General features: G+C 39.1%; 1 protein-coding gene across 3 annotated transcripts in view; it reads left to right on the forward strand.

The window, feature by feature from the left end:
* LOC106948550 (neuropilin-2-like) overlaps positions 1 to 21,983 on the forward strand; it is a 118,369-nt gene that overhangs the window by 49,332 nt on the left and 47,054 nt on the right. For all 3 annotated transcript variants that reach the window (XM_015034308.1, XM_015034300.1, XM_015034316.1), the window contains exons 5-8: positions 1,598 to 1,753; positions 1,846 to 2,015; positions 5,288 to 5,443; positions 17,074 to 17,218. In XM_015034308.1, the coding sequence (XP_014889794.1) occupies positions 1,598 to 1,753; positions 1,846 to 2,015; positions 5,288 to 5,443; positions 17,074 to 17,218 (627 nt within the window). The remainder of the gene's footprint in view (positions 1 to 1,597; positions 1,754 to 1,845; positions 2,016 to 5,287; positions 5,444 to 17,073; positions 17,219 to 21,983) is intronic.

Here is a 21,983-nt window from a genome sequence, read left to right on the forward strand (position 1 = left end):
GCTGGAGGGAGTGATAGAGATGAGTGATAAAACAGTGGAAGTAACAGCGGATAGAGACAAATTTGAGGGTTAAGGGATGAAGGGATTTGAAGACAGATCTCTATCTCAACTCGAGAGGGATCTTGTGTGAGTGACATGGTTAAAGGTTTCTGTCATGAGTCTGAGGTCTGCAGTGTTTCGCAGAAGTATTTACAGGCGCAAACTTCAGTCTACCTTCTTTAAAAATTTTTATGTGACATACAAACACAATGTGGTGCATAATTGTGAATAAAAATGAGAAAAATGTAAACAGATTTTGCAATCACCCCATTAATGCTGGTTCCGCTCAACATGATTCAATAAAACTAAATAGAAGTTACCAAATCATTAAAAAGGAAGGAATTCAGTTGTTCTGTGAAAACCTCAGTATTTTGTTAGAGAACATTTTGTTAGACATGCACCGCACAAATCTGGTTTTAAAGAAAAGAGTAGCAAACATGCAAGGGTGTGCCCTGCTTAGCTTTGACTATATTCAAACGTTTTGGCATAGAGCTTTTCGTGGTTTAAAACCAACACTGTGGATCACCTGGAATCCATCCTGGTGGTGGCTACATCATGCTCTGGATGTGCTGCCCTTAAGGAGGAACTGGAACGACATATAGAGCTAAACAGAAGACAAGAAAAAATAGAATCTGCAGATAATTTGAGAGCGGGTTGAATGCTTAGCTCCAGCCAGAAAATCGGTCTCAACATACAGCCAAAGTAACAATGAAGTGGTTGAACACAAAATTATATTCACATGTTGGCCCAGTCTTGAAAATTAATGTTCACAGATGCTCTCCATCCTACGTGACTTAACTTGAGCTATTTTTGCAAAAATGAATAGGTGAATTGTAGTCACTAGATGTACAAAGCTCACAGAGACAAAGCCTAAAAAGTGTTCCAGCTGCAACTAAAGTGAATCCGGAGAGGCTGATACAAATGCATGCCTCAGCTTCAGATTTTACATCCAAAATTCTTTGAAAATCTTGTTTTTTTTTTCCTGTCTCTTCAGAATCCTGCTCCACATTGTGTTGCCCTGTCACTTAAAATCAGGACAAAATGCAGTCGTTTGTGTTGGCAATACAAAATGTAAAATAGTCAAGGAACACTGTAAACACTGTAATTAATCTGTTTATGTTAATGTTATGGCATTGCATGATCTAAAATAAGATAGCAGGGGAACCACATGGATATTTGAGTTGATACCAAATCCTTTCATTTATGGTGCATGTTGTGAAAATGTGTTTTAGTCTAGAAGTGAAGATGACAGATAAAAGGCAGAGATATAAAGACAGAGGGAGGATGAGCAGACGTCGCTGCTGGAGGGAGTGATGGAGATGAGTGATAAAACAGTGGAAGTAACAACAGATAGAGAAAAATATGTGGGTTAAAGGATGAAAGGGTCTGAAAATGTATCAGAGGAGGAGTGATATCGTGTGACTAACACAGTCGGAGGATTTGGTTAAGAGTCTGACTAATATTTAAAGGAAAATTGGCAAACAGCGTCCAATTTTCTGGCAAATTAAATTTTTAATGGCAAAATTGGTTAATCTACGGATTCTTATTGGATTAACAGTGGGCCCTCTGATTGGCCGATACTGTGGGACCAGAGTACCTCCTGAAATCCAGTCATCCACTGGGATCCTCTCGCTGGCTTTCCACACTGACATGGCTGTGGCTAAAGATGGCTTCTCCGCTCGATACAACATGACGCACAAGGAAGTCAGCGAGAGTAAGTTTGAAGTCTTCAGTTGTGATCCAGAAGTAAAACATGAGTTTGAGTCTTAATCATCTCCTCCCAACATCTCTCCTACCCATCTTTAGCTTTCCACTGCAGCAATGCCTTAGGAATGGAGTCAGGAAAGATCACAGACGAGCAGATCATGGCTTCTTCAAGTTTCCATGATGGAAACTGGCTGCCGCGTCAAGCCCGACTCAATTATAGAGAAAATGGGTGGACGCCTGCTGAAGACAACAACAGGGAGTACATACAGGTATGAGTTTGCTGTTAACTCTGATCATGAAAAAAATAAGTAGAACCTCTTTTAAAGGTGATATCTTAAAATTATTTTGACATAAAAAAAAAACTATACATTTTGCAACTTTGCCTGGTCTAAAAGTGTTGTAAACTTAGATGTAGTTAAAAATTCACAAGTTCTGCAAAAACGTCTGATGAAACCAATGCACAAATTTCAAATAGCATAAGCTTAAACTCAATGATTTTGTATTTATGGGCAGTTTCATTCTTTTCTCAGTTAACTGGCCAACTTTTTTGCCCAGTTAACTGGACAGTTTAGGGTAAAACAGACATACACCTAGACGTCTAAAAAACATGTAAAACCAATTCTAGATGCCAAAAACATTTTAATTTTTAAACCAAATGATTAACAGAAGAGGCTTTTTCCTGGCAATCCTTACAAAAAAAAGCAAGGCTTTTCTGATCTTGCTTTTATTGTTGTCAAATCTAAATGAGGTTTGTAGAGTCTGTCGTACAGCTCTTGTTTTTTTCATAATTTCTCTGAACGTCGTACCATTTGCCCTTGGGGTGATTTTTCTGGGACATTAACTCCTGGGGAGATTGGCAACTTTCTACACTTAAATTGTTTTTAAATGGCCTTATAATCCTCCCCTGATTGATGGGCACCAGATATATTTTTTTCTCTTTGTTCATTTGTGATATCTTTTGTCTGTTCCATTGTGTTAGCACACAACTGCAAAACCTCCTGATCTTAGAGCCGGTCAGACTTGCGTATGTTCAATTAATCAAATAAAGTTGATCAGGACAGCTGTACTTAGTCTTTCCTTCATGTTGGAAGGAAGAGTAATTCAGTAACGCGTATCACAAGGGTTTTCTTTAAGTCATCACGTCAGAACTTTAGCTTCTTAGATTAGATTGCAGCACTAATTTGAAACGCTATGCCTTAAATACTTCTGTCATAACATCTCTAAAAACCTTCCTGTACCTAACCTAAAAACAGATGGTGCGCCAACTTTTACATCGTCTTTCATCCACAGTTGACATAATAACTCTATCACTGATATATTTGTGTCAGGGTTTGAGGGAGAGATAGCTGTGAGTGGGAGGGAGGCAGAGTGGTGTTTGGGTTTAGCTGCATGGGTGTGTGAGGCATTGTTTCCGGCGTTCTGTCACAGTGCCAGCTTTGTTCTGTCCCTGAGCTAAGCTTGAGTTATGAGGCTGTCTGGCTCAGGGAGAGAAAGTGAAGGTGAGGTTTAGCCCGGGCAGCCAGAGAGGGGACTTTTCGAATAGGCGCACACTGTAAACAACAGATTATGCTGCTGGTTGGCACCTTTGGATAGTCTTCCAAAGCCTGCCTAAAGCTTCAGGTTTGCCAGAGGCCAGCACATCTAAAGACAGATTGGTTTAGTTTCAGATGGGTTATCTTTTGCGGTTTATGATCTTTACAAGCATGCCTGTAAGCATAATGCAGGAGGCTTTACTAATGCTTTTCAAAAAACACGGTTGCATGATTGCATATTTTTTCCTGCCATTTTCATGTGTGATTATAAACGCTTACTTGGATTTAAAGTGACAAGAGTCCCTAGAACAGCTGAGAACTGAGCAGACTAAAAACCAATTGAACAACTTTGAGCGAAAAAATGTAATGAAGATGTTTTGTATTGCCCATAAAGACCAACACCAACCTTTTCAAGGAAACATAATAGGTCACCTGCCAGAATGGATGTTGATGCCAGGTCTGCACAGGGCCAGAGACTTTTAGCTACTTTACCACTGAACAAACAGTGACAGAACCCTGATGAGTGCATATTCTTCTCATTCAGCAGGTTTCTTCTAATTACATCGTACCAATTATGGTGTCTAAGACCTCAGAGTGCATGTGTTATTTTGGTGCGAGAAATTTCTATTCCATTCTTTTCTGTTGTGTTTCGTACGCTCACTGAGGTGCAGTACAGATTGATGGTGGAGTTCTTGTGGCTCCGTTATTCTAACAGCTCTGTGATTGATGAGGAACCCTCCCTGGCAAAACTCACTTAGCATTTCTCCCTCTTTCATTTGTTCTTCACCTCTGTTCTTTCCTTTCTTGTTCTCCCTCTCTTTCTACCTTTCTCCTTACTTCTCCATCTCCTCTCCCCTCATCCTCTGCCCTGAACTATTGATTAGTTGTCTTGCTGTATCTTGTTCTTGCCCTACCAGTGCAGAAACGCGCGTGTGTGTGTTGGAAGTAATCTAAAACACCTGTCTTCTTGACAGATAACAAACGCAGCATTTTCCCTCCCCCGGTGTTTTGTACTTTACCCATGTGGGACATAACAGTGCACATTCACACAGCAGTCTCAGATTAATCAGCAGGTTTCAACAGCTCCTTTGGAGGAGAATAAATGTTTTGACCAATAGTAGGACCTTTCTCATCTTTTCCTCTCTATTTGTCTGTCTTAAATTGAGATAGCTGAAGCCTGAAGCTGATGTGTTTTAGTAAGAAATCTTCAAGTGCAGCAGCTCTAACTTTTTAGTATCAGTTGTGATTCATTTGTGCTGAATTTTTAAATTGGGTTGACAAGAGCAATTATTTCCCATCAAAAACAGTGAATCCTTACACATGATGATAGGAATGCTGCTCCATTATAAAAACCTTATTTTAGAGCATATTGTTGGTAGTATTATGGTTTATATCCAGTGTGCTACATATGTAACTAGACAGAATGGATTTTTTGATCAAACAATGAATTCAACACAATTTGTGAATAATCTTTATAAAAGTCTATAAACATTGAGGATTATCGCAGAATGGCATAAGACAAGCGTATTTACATACCTGTGCCATTCATCTGGAAATCATTTTTCTGTTAATAAATAAGCAGTTGTTTTCCATTTTATGATCTTCAAGAAAATTTGTGAAAATGCTATTCTTTATGTTGAATTTATGAATAGATTTTATGAAATGCTCAGCAACTTTCAAATGTTGTTGCAGCATTGTTCACATCACTGCTTTAGTGACAGAAAAAAAACAGTTGCACCTCTGTATATTTAGTACAACACAGCCAGTAGTGTACCAGACACACAGCTTAACATCTACAATTAGCATGGGACGTGATTATACTTATTGTATGTGAGGAAATTAAAATGAGCCGCAGGTCATAACCATTGATTTGCTGGGAGAGAGTCTCAGCAGTGCAAGAAGCACAAAGAAGCAGAGAAGGAGGAGGAGGAAAAAAGCAGAAAGATGCAAAATGCTGGAGTACAACAAGTCAACTTCCTAAGGCTAAATCCATCTTCTTTTACCAACAGGTGGACCTCCATACTCTAAAGGTCCTCACAGGGATCGCCACTCAGGGCGCCATCTCGAAGGAAACTAAGAATATTTATTACGTTTCCTCCTTCAAGCTGGAAGTGAGTACTAATGGAGAAGACTGGATGATCTACAGGCACGGCAAGAATCACAAGGTGAGCAGAACAGCTGGTTACAACTGGAAAACATTTGTGATTGTGTACTTCATCTGCTATTTTTCAGATTTTGTAACATTATAAGCACAAATAATGTATTTTGCATAGATTTTACATGACAGGCACCCGTTAAGTAAAATCCAGTGCATCCAATCACATTCAGAGGCCACCTAATTGCTAAATTCAAAGTCTGTCTATGGTGCAGTTTATTTCTACTGGAAACACAGCTGTTCTGGGAAAGAATCAGTGGTTTGTTTGAGAATATTTACAAAAGCTGGATTAATGAACACACCAAACAGGCTGTGGGTGAAGTTGTGCAGAAGTTGAAAGCAGGGCATACAGCGAAACGTCCAAAGTATTTTACGAAAGAGTGGCAAGAAAAAGGCATTGTTGCAAAAAAAATAAATCATGGACTAGTCAAAGTTCAGACCCATATCCAACTTAGAATCTGTGACAAGACTTGACAAATGATGCACTGCCAATCCTATCGTACAGAGCTTGCTTTGGCAAAAATCTCTGTCTATAGATGTGAACAGCTGGTAGACACATTATCTCAAATCACCTGCAGTTTTAACTGCAAAAGGTTGTTCTAAAAAGTATTGAATCAGGAATAGAAAAACTATTTGACACTGTTTAGTATTTTACTTTTAAAATGTTTTGCATCATTTGTCCTTTTCCTTCCACTTTACAGTGGAATGCAGATGTCTTGCATCACTTGCAAGGCACCATACGCAGCTGTAATTGACCACAAACCAAATTTTTAACCAGTGTCTCCAATTAAACTGCTCAACTGGCATTCAGCTGGAGCCCTTTAAAGGTTTACAACAAAGTCTAAGAGAGAGAACTGGTATCTCCAAGCCTGAAGCTGACTCGACTGTAAATACATTTATACTTTCTTCATTCTGTTTTTCACATCACATCTGTTTCGTGTTACTTTCTGGTCAGAGCCCTGCTGAATGGAAACATGGCTGAGCAGGTCCCCGAGTTGTTTCTGCCAGAGGTGTAAAATCATGATATATCTTCAGTGAGCATGCTGCAGTTTTGCGGTTTCAAGGTAGAAACAAACCACGCAGCTTTTTGGGTCTTAATGGGTAAAAACGTAATCCAATTAGAAGAGTAGCTCAGTGGCTGTGGTTGGGTTTTTTTTTTTCCATTGCAGCCATTCTTCCCCATGTCTGTGGTCTCACTGTGGTCTATCGCCACGTCTAGCCTTGTGCTGTAAACGCTTATTCCTTAACGAACGCTAATGAATGCACATACTAGCAGATGCATGTGTTTTGCTTAGTGTGACCATCTGGGGTCTCTTTGTGGACTAAAGATCCCATAAGACTCCCAGAGAAATGATAGATGGATAAAACAGTGAAGGAAATGAAACATATGGGAATGACTGAGTGAAAAGAACCTAAAGAAATTCTGTCTCCTGCTAATGTGTTCAGCAGCTTTAAACATGAGCAGAAGTTTCCACCTTTTATCATCTCAATAAACATGAAAATTTGCAAAACTTGCAGGGTTTTTATTGCAGTTAGGATTTACAGAAACTGTTATGTAGTTTTAATGTATTTCATTCAGCAACTGCAGTTTAATGGCATGCTGACACCAGACTACGATTTGAAACAATAGAAAAAAAAAATAAAATCAAACATGCAAAACAGATTAATGACCAGTGCTTCCAGATTAGTCGCTGGTGTTACCACCCATAATCCTCTTTGATTCCCCAATAACCCTAGAAAGCTGAATACCAACAGATACACAGAATGGGAGAAGTGTGTGTGTGAGTGTGTGTGTAGTGAGAATGTGTCTAGAATAAATCAACGCCAGCTTGTAGCAGAAAACATTTGGTGCTGGTATGGATGTTTTGACCCTCTTTGCTCCCTGGTGCATACTGCCGTTCAGATGATCAGTCACTTCATTAAATGTAGGTCTGAGAATCATTATCTCATTGTGAAAGAATGGAGGCAAACCAAATATTTAGAATTACAGAACTGTTTGGAGATTTGATTTAAACTTAATTACCAGTTTGTGTAACAAGTCGGCCATTTATCACTAAAAGCAAATTGAAATGTATGTCAAAGAGTATGAATCTCTCTAAATCATGGGACTGAACTGACTTCAAATTTGTGCGAGTTACATCATTTGTTTTCTAATGTGCGTTGAGATATTTACGGTAAGCTGTGCTACATTAAATTGAGTGAATGTCAACTAATTCACTGCTTGTCCTCTGTGAAAATTACTTAACTAGCCTTTGCAACTGTTCTGCATCCTCGGTTTTTAGTAATTTTGTTTACAAATGTTCAGACTCTGTTTTTGTAATTATGTATTTATCCATCAGTGTTTTTGTTACTTTTTTATCTTCTACTCTCCTTCCCTGTTTCTCCTAAAATCTCTTCATCCATCTTTACATCTGTTTAATATCCGTCTTCCCCTTTTTGTTACACCTTCTCCATTCCTCTTTCCTTCCGTCCGTCAGCACGCCATATTTTATGCTTTCTTCCGCTGCTTTGTGTCTGAGAAAGTCATCAACGATTGCTGTTCAACTATGCTATGATTCTTAGAGGTGTTCTGAAATAACTAGTAAAAGTAAAACTATTCAATAAATGGGAGACACAATGATTAAAAGTTTCTAAATAAAGCTATTAAATGTGCATTAAGTGTGCAATTTTCCTTGTAAATGCAATACTTACAGACATTATACACGCATACTCATAGATGGGTGCGTTTTCGACCTCATTTTTCTTGCATGTTAACATTTGTCTCAGATGAGTGGCCCTTAATAAACCATCCACTTCACTCCAGTCACTTAAACATCTGGGAGGCAGCCCATAGGGGTGGTGCTGCTGTCACGCAACATCCTGATGATTTGTGTGATCTTTAATGGTTTTGATAATGTCGTTTAATGCCTGTTTTGAACCAAAAGGGACTCAAACTGACTTTAACACGAAGGATAATTTTCAGACATATGTTGCCCCTATTTGGAAATCCTGTACAGTCAGGACAAACACAGATCTTCAGAGAACAAATCATTGAAAATTAAGTTAGAAATGTTGGCTATTAAAAATAATAAATATTTTTATAGTTGTACCCAGAGACCTAAGACAACATAAAAAAACAAAGGTGCAAGACCAAAGATGCTGAAAAACATAACCAACATTTCAAGGCTGCTACATCATTCTTACAACACCATTGTGGAGGTATTGGTGGATGAAATAAAAGGCAGTTTTTAAAATAGAAAACATGCCTGACTTCCCAGGACAGCACGACCCTGGGGGTAGTGCAAATCTCCAAAATTAGAAAAAAAAAGGAAAATATTATTTCTTACATTGTTTTTTTTTTTTGCACATCTCGTGTGTACATTGTACAGTGCAAGCACTGCAAAAAAATGCTTGATGTACGACAAAAGTAGTAAATTTGAGGTTTGGTGTTTGATTTGCACTAATCAAAAAAGACAAACTCATGCGGGTCCAACCTGAGCTGGGTAATGCTGAACACAAAGTCTTGAAAACATGTTTTAAGCAGGAACCGGTTCTGAATGCAGTTGCTTTAAGAAAAAACAAGGTTACAAAAACATTTTTTTTTCTACTTTTTATGTATTTACACTATTTATTTATGGCTGGTGCAATTGGTAGCACTGTTGCCTTGCAGCAAGACAGTCGTGGGTTCGAATCCTGACTTGGCATCTTTCTGCAAGGAGTTTTCACGTTCTTCCTGTGCAGACTACCTCCATCTGGCTTCCTCCCACAGTCCACACACATAACTTTTTGGTAAATTGGTTTCTCTAAATTGCCCTCAGATGTGAGTGTGTGGATAGTTGTCTGCGTGTTTCTGGAGAGAGTAGCATTCATTGTTTTAAGAATCATCAGAAGTCATCAATATCATGAAACAGAAAAGCATTTTGTCCGCAAAGTTAAAAACATGATAAAGTCTTACTTTGAGACATATAGCCTGCATCTTAAATACTTTGAGACTTTCTGCTGACTTTCTTTTTAATAAATGTTAAAGCAATCCAGTTGTAATCATGTAGTCCTCAGAAATGCTGGCAGACTTCTCTGTGGTCATTGCACCACTGGAACCAAGCCAAGTCGTATAAAAATGAAAAACTTTACTCAAGAGGAACAAAGATGGATGAAGGAATGCAACATGAGAAAGGAGCAAGAGGTACTTTGAAATGAAAAACATGAACAATATTTGGAAAACAGAAAGTGCAAAATGTTAGGTTGTCAAGCATTAAACTGATAGAAAGAATGAGCTGTGAAGAGGGCGGAAGAGAGCTGGAAGCCAGAGGGAGAAAAACGAGGTTCAGAGGGGAAGAGGTGAGTGAAGGGAACAGGCTGACAGCGGGAAGAAGTGTTCATAAGGGAATCACAGAGCAAAAGAGAGAGAGATGGATGGATGAATTGAGGCAAGAAGGAGAGCGGGAATAATGAGAATAGCAGACAGGGGTGTTGACCACAAATCCCTCTGGATAAATTGGAGGTCTCAGCAACACAGCCTGGAAGCATGTCAGGAGGAGGAAAGAAAATAAAACGACGGAGTGAAGGGAGGAAGGTTGGGAGGTGAGGGAGAAGCAGAAAGAAGTGGAGAGATGAATCAATGACAAATGAAGACAGAAAAGCTGAGACCAGAAGAGAGAAACAAGACAAAGGGAGATATTACAAAGGTGCCAACTGTAATTTTGTCTTGGAGACATGTCACACACACACACGCGTGCGCACACACACACACACACACACACACACACACACACCTGGATGTAGCTGTCACAGAGAGGTAACCTCCCTGAAGTCCCTGAAGTGCATATTTGTCCTGGTGTGAGGAAATGGGAGGAGATGTGGGAGGCATTTTACTATTTTATAACTTGATGCGCGCACATGCATACACACACACACACACACACACATGCGTAGAGCACACACACACACACACATGCGTAGAGAGCAGAGTCAGCACGGACATTTGCATAATTCAGCAGGTCTCTGTGGGTCGACTCTGGCTGAATGACTGTGGCCCTACAGGCTCCCGACACACACAGACACACGTACTGAAGTACGTACCTGTACATATCCTTTTCTCTCTTTAGTTTCCTCCACTTAATGTAATTAGTCTGTAAAATACAATTAAATACCTTAAATACCTTGCAAGTCTTCACACCCCTTAATGTTATTCATGTTTTGTCTCAAACTTCAATGTTGTTTTACTCTGATTTTATAAAGTTTGAATAAATATATGTGGGTTTTCAGATTTGTTAAATAAAAATTCAACAAGTGGGCATGCATTTGTGTATATTGTATCAATACTTTGTCCTCACACCTATACGTCTTTTGGTGTAAGTTTGTAAGCTTTGCACAAAAAGTCTGAATTTTTTGCCCATTTATCTTTGAAAAATTGCTTATGGTGAGTATCTGTGACCAGCAAATTCTCACTTAGATTTAGGGCCATTTGAAAACATGACATGAGCCATTCTTAAGCACAACATTTTGCCTGTAGGTTGGAAAAAATCTATTTTATACTTATCCGACAAAAACACCTTCTTCCACGTGTTTACTCTGAATGCCGAACGACTTGTCGTAAAAAGCTGCCTTGTAAGGTTTTCTTTAAACTATTTCTTTGTTGTTGTTTTTTTTTTTTTCATTCTTACATAAAGACCAGGCTGCGATGTGAACCTCAAATAGTTTTCCTTGTTGCAGAGCTTCTCTCCTTCTCGGCCTGTTAGTTTAGGTAGATTAAAATGTTTATGTAGTTTTGCCATTGTGCCATGCTTTCACATTTTGAACGATGAATGGAACAATTCTAAGTGAGATGTTTAAGGATTGTTATATTGTTTTATAATCTAGCCTATCTTTCTCTCTGACCTGTCGTCTGTTTCTTATGTTTTCAAGATTCTGTTTGCACCGATTGTACCAATTTGTTTTGGTACAACGTCAATTTTCAATATGCAAGGCTTGGTAGGTTAGCATCTGCTTATCTTCCTGGTGTAATCTTACCTCGTCCCTTTCTGAAAAACGTGGATGCTTAGCAAATGCAGACAGACGTGCACAGGCAGTTAACAACCTGAGCCAGGTCACAGGTGTAGTTCATCAGCTAATTGTTGCAGATGCCTTCCAGGAAGAAACTCTTAAAAGTGAATTTAGGAGTTAACTCCCCCAGGGATGCTCCATATCCCATTACATCTCCTCTCTGTGGATTCTAACTCTAACCTGGGAGCTAGCACAGGAAAAACTGTTTTCTTTCCTTTTAGTGAGCAAAGATAAAAACTGTAGTAAAGCTCACAGCAGTGTAACATATGACATATACAACTGGGTTTCCTTAAGTTTTGCAACAAATTCAAATATAATTTCCATCTTGCTGAATTATTTTCATATCACTTTTACTATATAGTTGCATTTGTGTTTCTGATAGTTGCTCTGAACATTTTGCAGAATCTAATATTGCTTTCTTTTTGACATTGAAGTTCTGTTCAGATTGTCAGACATATTAGAACTCTTTTGGGTCCCCGTGTGCATTAAATTCATTTACAAAATCAACATTTTATTATCCCCTTTGAGGCCCAATTAATAGTTCATTGCTTTCCCATATGGATCCCATAGAAAGATGTTGTCTGCTTTCTCTTTACTCATGGATTTTCTGTCTTGATGCATTTATTGCATTATATGTATTATTTTAAAAATATTTTAAAAATAATCATTGTTGCAGTAAATCTCCCTGGACTGAAGGAGGGCCAACCCAGGTAGAACCCTTGCACTTAAGCTGATTAGCAGCTGCTGATATGAACAAGCCTGAGGTATCCAATGGTTCCTCCAGGTATTTGTTGCAGCCACTTTTATTGTTGCTCTCCCATGCCATGCTGTCGTTAGCTATAGTCTGAGTCTTTGGTTTACTCCACTTTCTCATGCTTGTTTTTCCTGGTGTTGATGGTCCCATTCCAACATCATTTCAGTAGTGTAGTAAGGGTAAGTTTGGGTGGAGGATCTGTGCCAGTAGTGGGCAATTACCCAACTCCAATTTTCTCTGCTGGTTCCATTCAACCACTTTCAGATGCACATGTTTTTTAATATGCCATGTTCAATAGTACACAGTGTGACTGTGGGTCTAAGCTTCAGGAATGGCCCTAACCTCAATCAGTTGGTTATTTTTAAGACCTGAGAACTAACCAGTTTAAAGAAACTCTATCAGTTCTGCCAAGAACAACATCTAAAGGGCAATGTTATGTATTTTCCAGGCACATTGTGCCATTTATAACACAATCAAGTACCTATGTTATCTTCAATTGTTATAAAATGCTTCATCAAAAATGACCAAAAATAAATTTGACTTCACAAGTTGATTCCTTAAAATTGGCCTTCTGTCTCCTGCTCTTTCTGACACTCCGCCTTCAGCATGTCATAACAACACTGCTCCTCTGTTATGCCACGTACAACCGTTCTTAGGAGCGTTGGACTGAGGAGTAGTTTGTGCCAGTTGCTGCTGCTGCCACTAGTCTGAAGGGGTTTTATGGAAATATGTTGGCCTTTGTGAGAGCAAGCATTTAGTCACCTCAAATGGCAGCCATGGGAAACTCAAGGATTTTTCAAACATGCATAAATCAAAGCTACACTCCAGCTATGTTTTTTTGTGAGTGAATAACATTATAAAATGATATCAAATGCAAAAATGCCAATTTTACAAATTACTGCCTGTTTAAACATGCAGCCTGTGGTTGAGGTGCAACTCTCTTACGGACATTTAAATAAATTTTAGTGGAGATATATATATACATGTGAGCATGTGTAAGATGTGTGTAATTTTGCTCCCATGGAAGTCAGATAAAAAAGCTGTTATCTCAGAGTTAGAGGTATTAGATCAAACAGAGTTGCAGCTTTGCTCGCAACTCTGTTTGTTGACCCTGAACACAACAAATAATTTAGAATAAAGGGACTTCAGAATCTTGTCAAAGCGAAGCGTGTATACAGCACTTAGGGGCCCGTCACGCTCACTGATACTCCACACTTCACTTGAAAGTTGAGAGCCTGTAAAGGACAGCAACAAGGATAGACTTTCACATGAACATGCAAGTGCACAATGGCTCAATACAGTATGTAAGTGTGTGAGCGTGTGTACATGTGCTGAGGAAATGTTTCTTTGTGCACCAAGGGAAATCAGAAAGCACCCAGCAGCTCTAAACTCCTCAGAGTGAGACCTCATAATTACACTTTTACACATCGACACACAAACCGACACACACTCTCACATTTGTAATTACAGCCTGTACCACAATCCCATTAATTCTTGTATGGCCTTTAGGCGATTTTCCATCATTTAGGTGGTCACGGTTTCCGGTATGAAGGCCTTTGTAGGGACATGAGGTCACAGGGGGCGATTTTGCAGCATTCAGCCACTGGGTCACGGGTTCAGTACCCAGCTGGCCCAGTGGCTCCTTTCCAGTCAGAGTCTCCCTTCATCCATGTCTTGCTTTCTCTCCCCCCCAATGGGTCCCGTTGTGTAACTGATGGAGAGCAGGAGGAAAATAATAACTGGAACACAGAGACACACATATACACCTAAAAACAAAACACCTATAAATGTGTAACCAAGCAAGTAATTAAATGCCCTTTGGCTCAGTTAAATAAAGCTCACCTTTCTCTCTAATAACCACATTAAGTTGAATCATCAGCTCAATTGAACAGCATCTTTTAAGATCAGTCAAACGACTTGCATGTTTTTTGCATTTTGTCACGTTACAACCACAAACTTAAAAGGGTTTTGTTTGGATTCTCTATGATATACCAACCCAAAACTGAAGTGGAAAAAACTATTCAGAGTTTTTAACGTTTTTTGCAAATAAAAATAAAACTGTGGAATGCTTTTTTTCCTGGATTACTTTGATTCCCCTAAGTGCAACCAGCATTATTACAGCAGTAAAGAGAGTCCACCTGTGTGGTGTTTAATTGATAACATGACAGCTATTTTACATCAAGCTCACCAATTTGGTGAGCAAACAGAAGAAAGCCATTGTTGAAAGAAAGTAGTTTTCCACAAGGGAACACATAAATATAGCAAATGTAGGAAGAGCGATCCTGGAAGAACGGTCCAATTCCAATCTTTTCATCCCCCACCAAAAAAAAATCTTATTTCTGCCCCTTCCAGATGAGGAACACATATCCAATAGTTAATGGTCATGTTGCATTTAATTGAACTTTTGTCTCTGATATGAGACATGCATCATAATTCTGCACCAGAAGAAGCCAGATGCAATACATCTGGACATAAACAATGACTGGTAATTATAATTATGAACTTATGAAAGTTGTCTGTTCACTGAAGCCCATCACATCACAATCCAACCACTTCTGGCCTGACTACACATCCAAACAGACTTCTCTTCAGAAGTTGCAATCAATGTTCCGCAAAAAGCCATCGCTATTAGTTGTGCTTTCATTTTATTAGCTTCCTTTGTATTGCTATGATCTTGTGACAATTCTGTTGGCTGTCATTGCTCCATAAACTTTCAAACTGACCCATAAAGTTCTCCATGTATTATTACTTCTGTGAACAGTTTGGGGTTGTTAGTCATTTGCACAGAAGTCTGATTGTAGTCACTTTTAACTATTTGTATAAACTACTGACGAAAAAATTCAGATTTCAGCAAGAATTCAGAATTATACATCAAGACCTGCTGTGAGAACGTAGCCATAGATCACGGCATATGATTTATCCACATGAGGATAAGCCTAATTTAAACTGCAGGCCACACTCTTCAGATTTTCACTATTGGAGAGTTGAAAATATGTGTCTGATAGTTTGTCATAAACATTCCCAGTAAAATATGCCAAAGTTTGTGTAACATGGCAAAGTGTGAAATGCTTCAATGGATTTGAATACTTTACAAAAGCAGTGTAACATTACAAAGAGGCTTTCTTTTCCGCTTAAATTTACAGTAGTAAATCATCTAAGCATGGAGGGAGATGGAGTTGTCAAAGAGACAGACAGAGAGGAGGGCAGGAAAGCAGAAGCCCAGCTGTGTTTTCCAGCGGAGATGGCTGCCAGAGAGAGAGAGAGAAGGAGAGAGGGGGAAGACTTGACACTTTGTCAGATCGACAGAGATATGAAGCCGAGATGTCAAGAGACAAAAAAGGGTGCTTCTGGTCATGTGCACTTGCATTCAATTTTCTTTTTATCTGTATATGTGCACAGTTTCAGAGGAAATCGTTTTCAGCATGTTTTTCTGTGTGCTGAGACTCCGAGGGCAGCATGTAAGGAAAGGGAAGCCGTCTGTGTGTGAGCAGCGACCATTCTGTCTGGATGTAGCGCGGCGGAGTGTGTTTGTGCACTGAAGGGTGACAGAGGGCGTTTATCTCTGCACTGTGTGTGTGAGGATTTAACGATGTTTTCCTGCGTGTGTGTGGTTGAGTCAAGAGGACGTGAGAAGAGGCTTCCTCTCCACATACTTACATCTTTGATTTATCACACACTGCATGCCCTTAGACTGTGCACAGGAGTGTGGAAGTAAACCTTTGAGCTCAATCCTCCCTTTGTCAACAGACTCCATTCATTTTATGTATTTACTATACAGAGTGTGTTTAATAAAGGGAAAAGAAACACTAACTCATGTAAAATCATGTTTTTTCTGTGATTTTCTTTTGTTGGGCTCTGATCTCATGGCTCTCACTTTCATATTAACTCATGAGAACTATATTGGTGTTATGCTGCCAAGCTTGAAAAAAAGGGCAAATAATTCTGGTCCCCAAGACGGTGAACTTTCACGAAGGGTCACAGATTTGTCTTTGTTAGCACTCATTGCAGTCCTGAATATTAACGATTTGTGGATTGCTGGTAATATTTTAGGATATGAAAACACAGCAATGTTCTAAAGAACACAGTTACATGCCTAAGGCAAAGTACAATACAATGAAAACATCATCATTCAAAATGTAAATACATAAATAGGTGATGTGGTTCAGTTGCCGTATTCAAGCCTCCACAGTCTCCAGATGTTCGCAGCCAACTGTACAAAAGCTAAGATTTTTTGTATGTATGTATGGATGGATGGATGGCATAAATTACTAATGACTTACATCTCTAAAATCTCAGAACTGAACTTCCACGTCCAATTAAACCCAAACTAATTCAGATTTTTATTTGTTTTCATTCAACCGAAAAGTTTCCTCTGACATCAGATGAGACGAGCTCTTCTTAAAAGATAATAAAACAATGTAAATGAGTTATCAGTTAACAATATCATAATCTGAACCAATGCCATGTTATTTGCCATCTATGTTTAGAAAACATCCACAAAGATGTACCGGTAGTAGAAATGTGTAACAGACAGACACTCCCCTTCAGTGGGTTTGATCGAACTAATCAATCCTGGACCCTAAACCTCAGTGGAAATGAAGAAGATCCAGGGGGGAAATAATCTTTCAGCTCGCTTGAAAAAAGTCCCAGGAGATTAAAGTTCTCCCTGCTTTTGGTTGAAATACGACTCAGGCCACTCCCTCACTCCCACCCCTTTCTTAATTAAAACAACTCCTAAATAAGAAGTGCAGTCATAAACTGGAAATGAGACTCCAAGAACTATCGCGATAACACAGGATTTTGCTTTATCACGAGTAACAGTCTAATATTGATATCAACTTATCTGTTACCTTCTGTCCAAACAGGTTTTCCATGCCAACACAGACGCCACAGACGTGGTTCTTAACCGAATCCCTCAGCCGGTCTTGACACGCTTCATTCGAATCAGACCTCAGGCTTGGAAGAATGGCATCGCACTGCGGTTCGAGCTCTACGGCTGTCAGATTACAGGTAATGCACGACTGCATATCTGTTGTAGTAATTCTGCCATGTCAGTTGAAATGTCTCAAATGCTACTCAAATGTCACATTACTGAACCAGTAACAACATTACATAAGAGCATACTATGCTATGCAGATGCTGTCTGCAACAATGATGGTGTACTTAACTCTAAATTTGAAATTTGCTTCTGCAGGTTTGGAATAGTTTGTATGTTTAGATTTCAAATACTTATCTTTAATTTGCCATATCATTAATTGAGTTTTTGCTAAACTCATTGATGGTTTTGGTTTTGAGTTTCTGACTGAGAACAAGCAATGCACCGTGAGATCAAGAAAGCTCCACATCATTGCTTTTTCTGGTCCCTCGACTCTTAAATCAGAGACATAAACTTGACACATTGTATGGTTTAATCATTAAACAAATATAATTATTATTTTTTGAATATTTACAATGGATCATAGGAATGGAACTGCGCTTTTAAATAGATTACTCGTTCTAAACTTTTATAGTCTTTGACAGTTTTCTATCTCAGAAGCCAAAATTTCATGATTTTAGGAAAATCCAGATAATAAAATCCAGCTAGATGAGGGTTTTATGTTCAAACGCCGTGAGTCTCATAAAAACTAATATGAAAAAGCATAATTTAAAGTCTGGATAAGAAATAAAAATGTGTTATAACCCTCGGGTTATTCTTTGTCCACTAAGCCGCAATCACAGACTGTGCTTACAGCACTGAAAGATGGTCGGCCAATGACTAAAAAAGAGAGATAGTGACACCATGGCAAAAAGTAAGTTACTATGTCAAAAAACAGCAGCACGCAATTGTCCTAATTATTTTCAGTACAAAGTCAGTATGTGTACCGATTCATGAGATTCTCATTCTTTACACTGCAAAAACACAACATCTGGTGTATTTGTTCTAGTTTTTAGTCCAGATATCTTAGCACACTTGAAATAAAACTATCTTACAAGAAAAACATAGGAGCTTGTAATAAATAAATTATCTCTTAATATTGATACATGTAAATTCTAGTTCAACTAGCAGATTAAAGTCTTGTTATAAGTAAAAAAAAAAAAACGCCACTGGAAATAGTTATTTTATATAAAACACGCTTGTACGTCTTGTTAGAATTTTTTGTGAGATTCATGTAAAAACACATGAGTCACAGTTTGGGTGGGAGGGTTTGGTCAGAGCAGAAATACCTTTCCCCGAAAACATTCGCTGGGAAAGAATGAGTAAAAATGGAAGAAATGTCCCTTTCTTCTCATGAGTGTAATCTAATGAAAATTCAGTTCGTACTTTTATCTCTTTTTCTCTTCCACAACACACCCACTCTTGCGCACTCACACTCTTGCCCTCGCTCTTTCATATCCATATCCCCCTTCTCTGACTCCCACTCACGGATCTCTCTCACACACACAAAGAGACACACTTGGTCCTAATAGAATAATACTAGAGTGTCATGTGTGGGTGATAACATCAGAGAGTAACAGGCTCTCAGCTTTCATCTGCAGCCCTGGCAAACAAACACGATTTCAACCAGCATAATCAGCTCAATACTATAAATAGATAAAACTTAATTATACTGTCTGTGTTTGTGTGTGTCGAGAAACTGTGAAAGATAGGATTTTAAGTCATCTGACTGGGTCCATCTGTGTGTGTGCGTGTGTGTGTGTGTGTGTCTGCTCCGCTGTATCATTATTAAGTTAGGGCCTCTCCCTGGTGCCATTGTTGCGGCCATTGAGGGGGACAGATATGCTTTTATCCAGGAGGGCTATTTCAGCACCCACACAAATCACAATCGCACCAAAACAATATGACAGACAAGGATGGTGGAATATATATCTATAAATATGCATCTATCAACCATCCTGCCTGCACTCTTGTCTACTCTCTACTATATTTTAACGTCTCAAATTGCATTATATATCACCTTACAGATTGCACCATTTTTGAGCTGTGAGATTACATCCAACACACTTTTTTTTCCCAGGTCATTTTCATACACCCATTTTCCATTTCTGTGGCTTTTGGCAGTCAATCGTGGAGCTAAGGAGCTAAGCCCTGCAAAAGTTTCCATCAAAAACACAGAACTCAACAGATTGCACTTGAATTCCATGTGATAGACAAACACAAAGGTGTACAAAATTGTATGAAACAAAAATATATATTGGGTACTCTGTATAATTTATTCCAGCTGTTCTCCGAAGGCCTCGTGATTTTATTAGAGAACATTAGAGGATTGACAGCATCACCAAACGACTCAGGTAGGTAGTTGTGAAGTTGTAAAAAAGCAGCCTCGCCTAAAGGTGACAGTAGGTTCACCTTCCAGCAGGACAGTGACCCTAAACACATAGACAGTATGGATCAAAGAATATCCGTGTGTTAAAATGGCCCAGTTAAAGTCCAAACTTAAATCCAAATGAACATCTGCAGCAGGACTTAATCATTTCTGTTCACAGATGTTCTTCATCCATTGCGACTAAGCCTGGAGTATTTTACAAAGTGAAATGGGCAAACATTCAGTCTCTAGATGTGCACAACTGGCAGAGACATGCCCCTAAAACACTTGCAGATGCAAAAGCACCATCAGCCGGGTTGAAAATATATTGTCCCAGGGCTGCTGAAAACAAATGCACACCAAATAAAATACGTCAAAGTTTGTTGTTTTAATGTGACAAAATGTGAAAGAAGTTTAAAAGTTATAAATAAGTTTGCAGAGCACTAAATGCAGCATCATGACAGCTTCACCCTAGTTGTGCTTTTGTAATGAATGACGGGGTTTGATAGTTGGGAGGTACACATCTGCAAAACAGCCTGTTCTGCTGCAGTAAAATGTATTTTTCTCCACTTTTATAACCTAACATATCTGCTAGCAGACATTATGTTCCTGCTCATAGACATGCAGAGAAGCGTGCACTCGAACACACTTCCACTATGTGATAATGCCCTACACAGGCCTATAAAGACAGAAATAAAGCAGTCAGTCAGTGACATGTCATTAACTTAAATCACACTTTTATGTCTCCTGCTCTGCTTCTCTCTCACCCATCTCTCTTCAATGTCTCTGTGTTTTTTTTCCCCCTTCCTCCTCATTCTGGCTTCCCTCCCTCTATCCTTCTTTCGCCTTTGCTGACAGCTTCCATTCCCGCTTCTCTCCAGCCCTCTCTCATTTGCTTCTCTCCGTCTCGCCTTCCTTAAATCTTCCTGGTGCCTGCCTCCTTCAGCGGCTCCTTCCTCACCTTAATCCCATTTTATTTCAGTACCACAGCTCTTTATCAATCGCTTCTTTTCAGTACCGGTTATTATTTCTCTCACCAGGCCTGCGAGGCGCTCGTGTCCAGTCAGGTAGAGCTCCGCTGGCTGTAGCGGTAGCTGGTTATCAGGGAAAATAGCTCCATGTGTGGGTGAAACATCAGAGCATACGTCGGTTGACTGTGTGAGACCTTGACTGTTTTCTGCTGTTGTGCGCGTATTGCTTTGTGTAAGCGTGTGAATTTAAGAGCTCTCATGCTGGTGTGTTACATCTGCCTGTTTTTGCTGGGATGAGAGGAGATGATATTCTTCTCGACTCCCACTGCACTCCTGATTTAAAAAAAGGGCCAGCAGCCGAGGCTCAGAAACGGCACATATAAAACTCCACGATAATAAACCTACGGCTAATAAGTTTTGCTGAATGTTGCAGAGCTTCAGGAAGCTCGTGGAGCCTGTCGCTGTTTGTTGTCGATGAATTATTTACCATATAGAGGCACTGTCGCAAACGTCACTGCATTAAACATTCATTTCCTCAAAGACTTGAAGAATGTCACCATCAATCACTGTCACCCCCTTTCTTTCTCTTTGTCTCCATCCCTCTCCACCTTTCTATTCACTCACCGGTCTGTCATTCCATCCCTCTTCTTGACCTTTTGTCCATTTCTTTCTCCTTTGTCCTATATTTTCCTCTTTTAGTTGTTTAAATCTCTTCTTTTTTTATTGTGAGCCCATATTCTCCTAGTACATCTTCAAACAGAAGTGGTCACAATGTTTGGTTCACTTTGTTTTCCATCATTATTCATCACAGTGCTATATTTTTGAGGCTTATTAGATTAAAACTCATTTGTCTCTGTAATAAACAGCACCGCTTTGATCTGCAGCATGCTTTCATTTAGCTTTTTTTTTTTTTTTTTCCATTTGGGAGAGCTCTGGCTCAATTCCCCATAAAGAATCGCTTTTTGACTGCTCGGTTAAAGTTATGTGTCAACTTTTCAGCCGCAGGATGGGAAAATAATGAAACGGGGTGAAGGAAAAACAGCAGGAAGAGGCTCTGGTGTGTGTAACACATCAGCTGATGTCGTAACAAATCATTCCAGGATCAAACAAGATATTTTTTTCTCCTACATTAGCCTAACATTGACTCTTAATTACCTCAGACCCATAATTATGATTAGGTGGAAGCTCTTTAGAATGTTATTATTAGGACAGGGTCAGGATCACCTAATATTATACAATCATCACAATATTTTGCACCTCCTGTGTATTTTAACCTTCACTTTGCTCTGCTGTTCATTGATTTATGCTACACATCTGTACCACTTCTACTGAACTGATGAAACTGCAGCGTAATTATCGCAGTAATGACCCAGTTACAACATTGTTTGATATCACACTACACTATTCTGTATTGTCTGTACTGATGAAATTCCCGATGCTAAAAACTAAAAGTGAAACTGACTCATGACCTATTTTTTGATTAGTCCAACTGAAAACTATCAACGCATTGAACTTTTCTTA

This window comes from Poecilia latipinna, unplaced genomic scaffold, assembly GCF_001443285.1.
Source record: "Poecilia latipinna isolate Pla-1442-1.1 unplaced genomic scaffold, P_latipinna-1.0 Scaffold17, whole genome shotgun sequence".
Taxonomy (NCBI): Eukaryota; Metazoa; Chordata; class Actinopteri; order Cyprinodontiformes; family Poeciliidae; genus Poecilia; species Poecilia latipinna.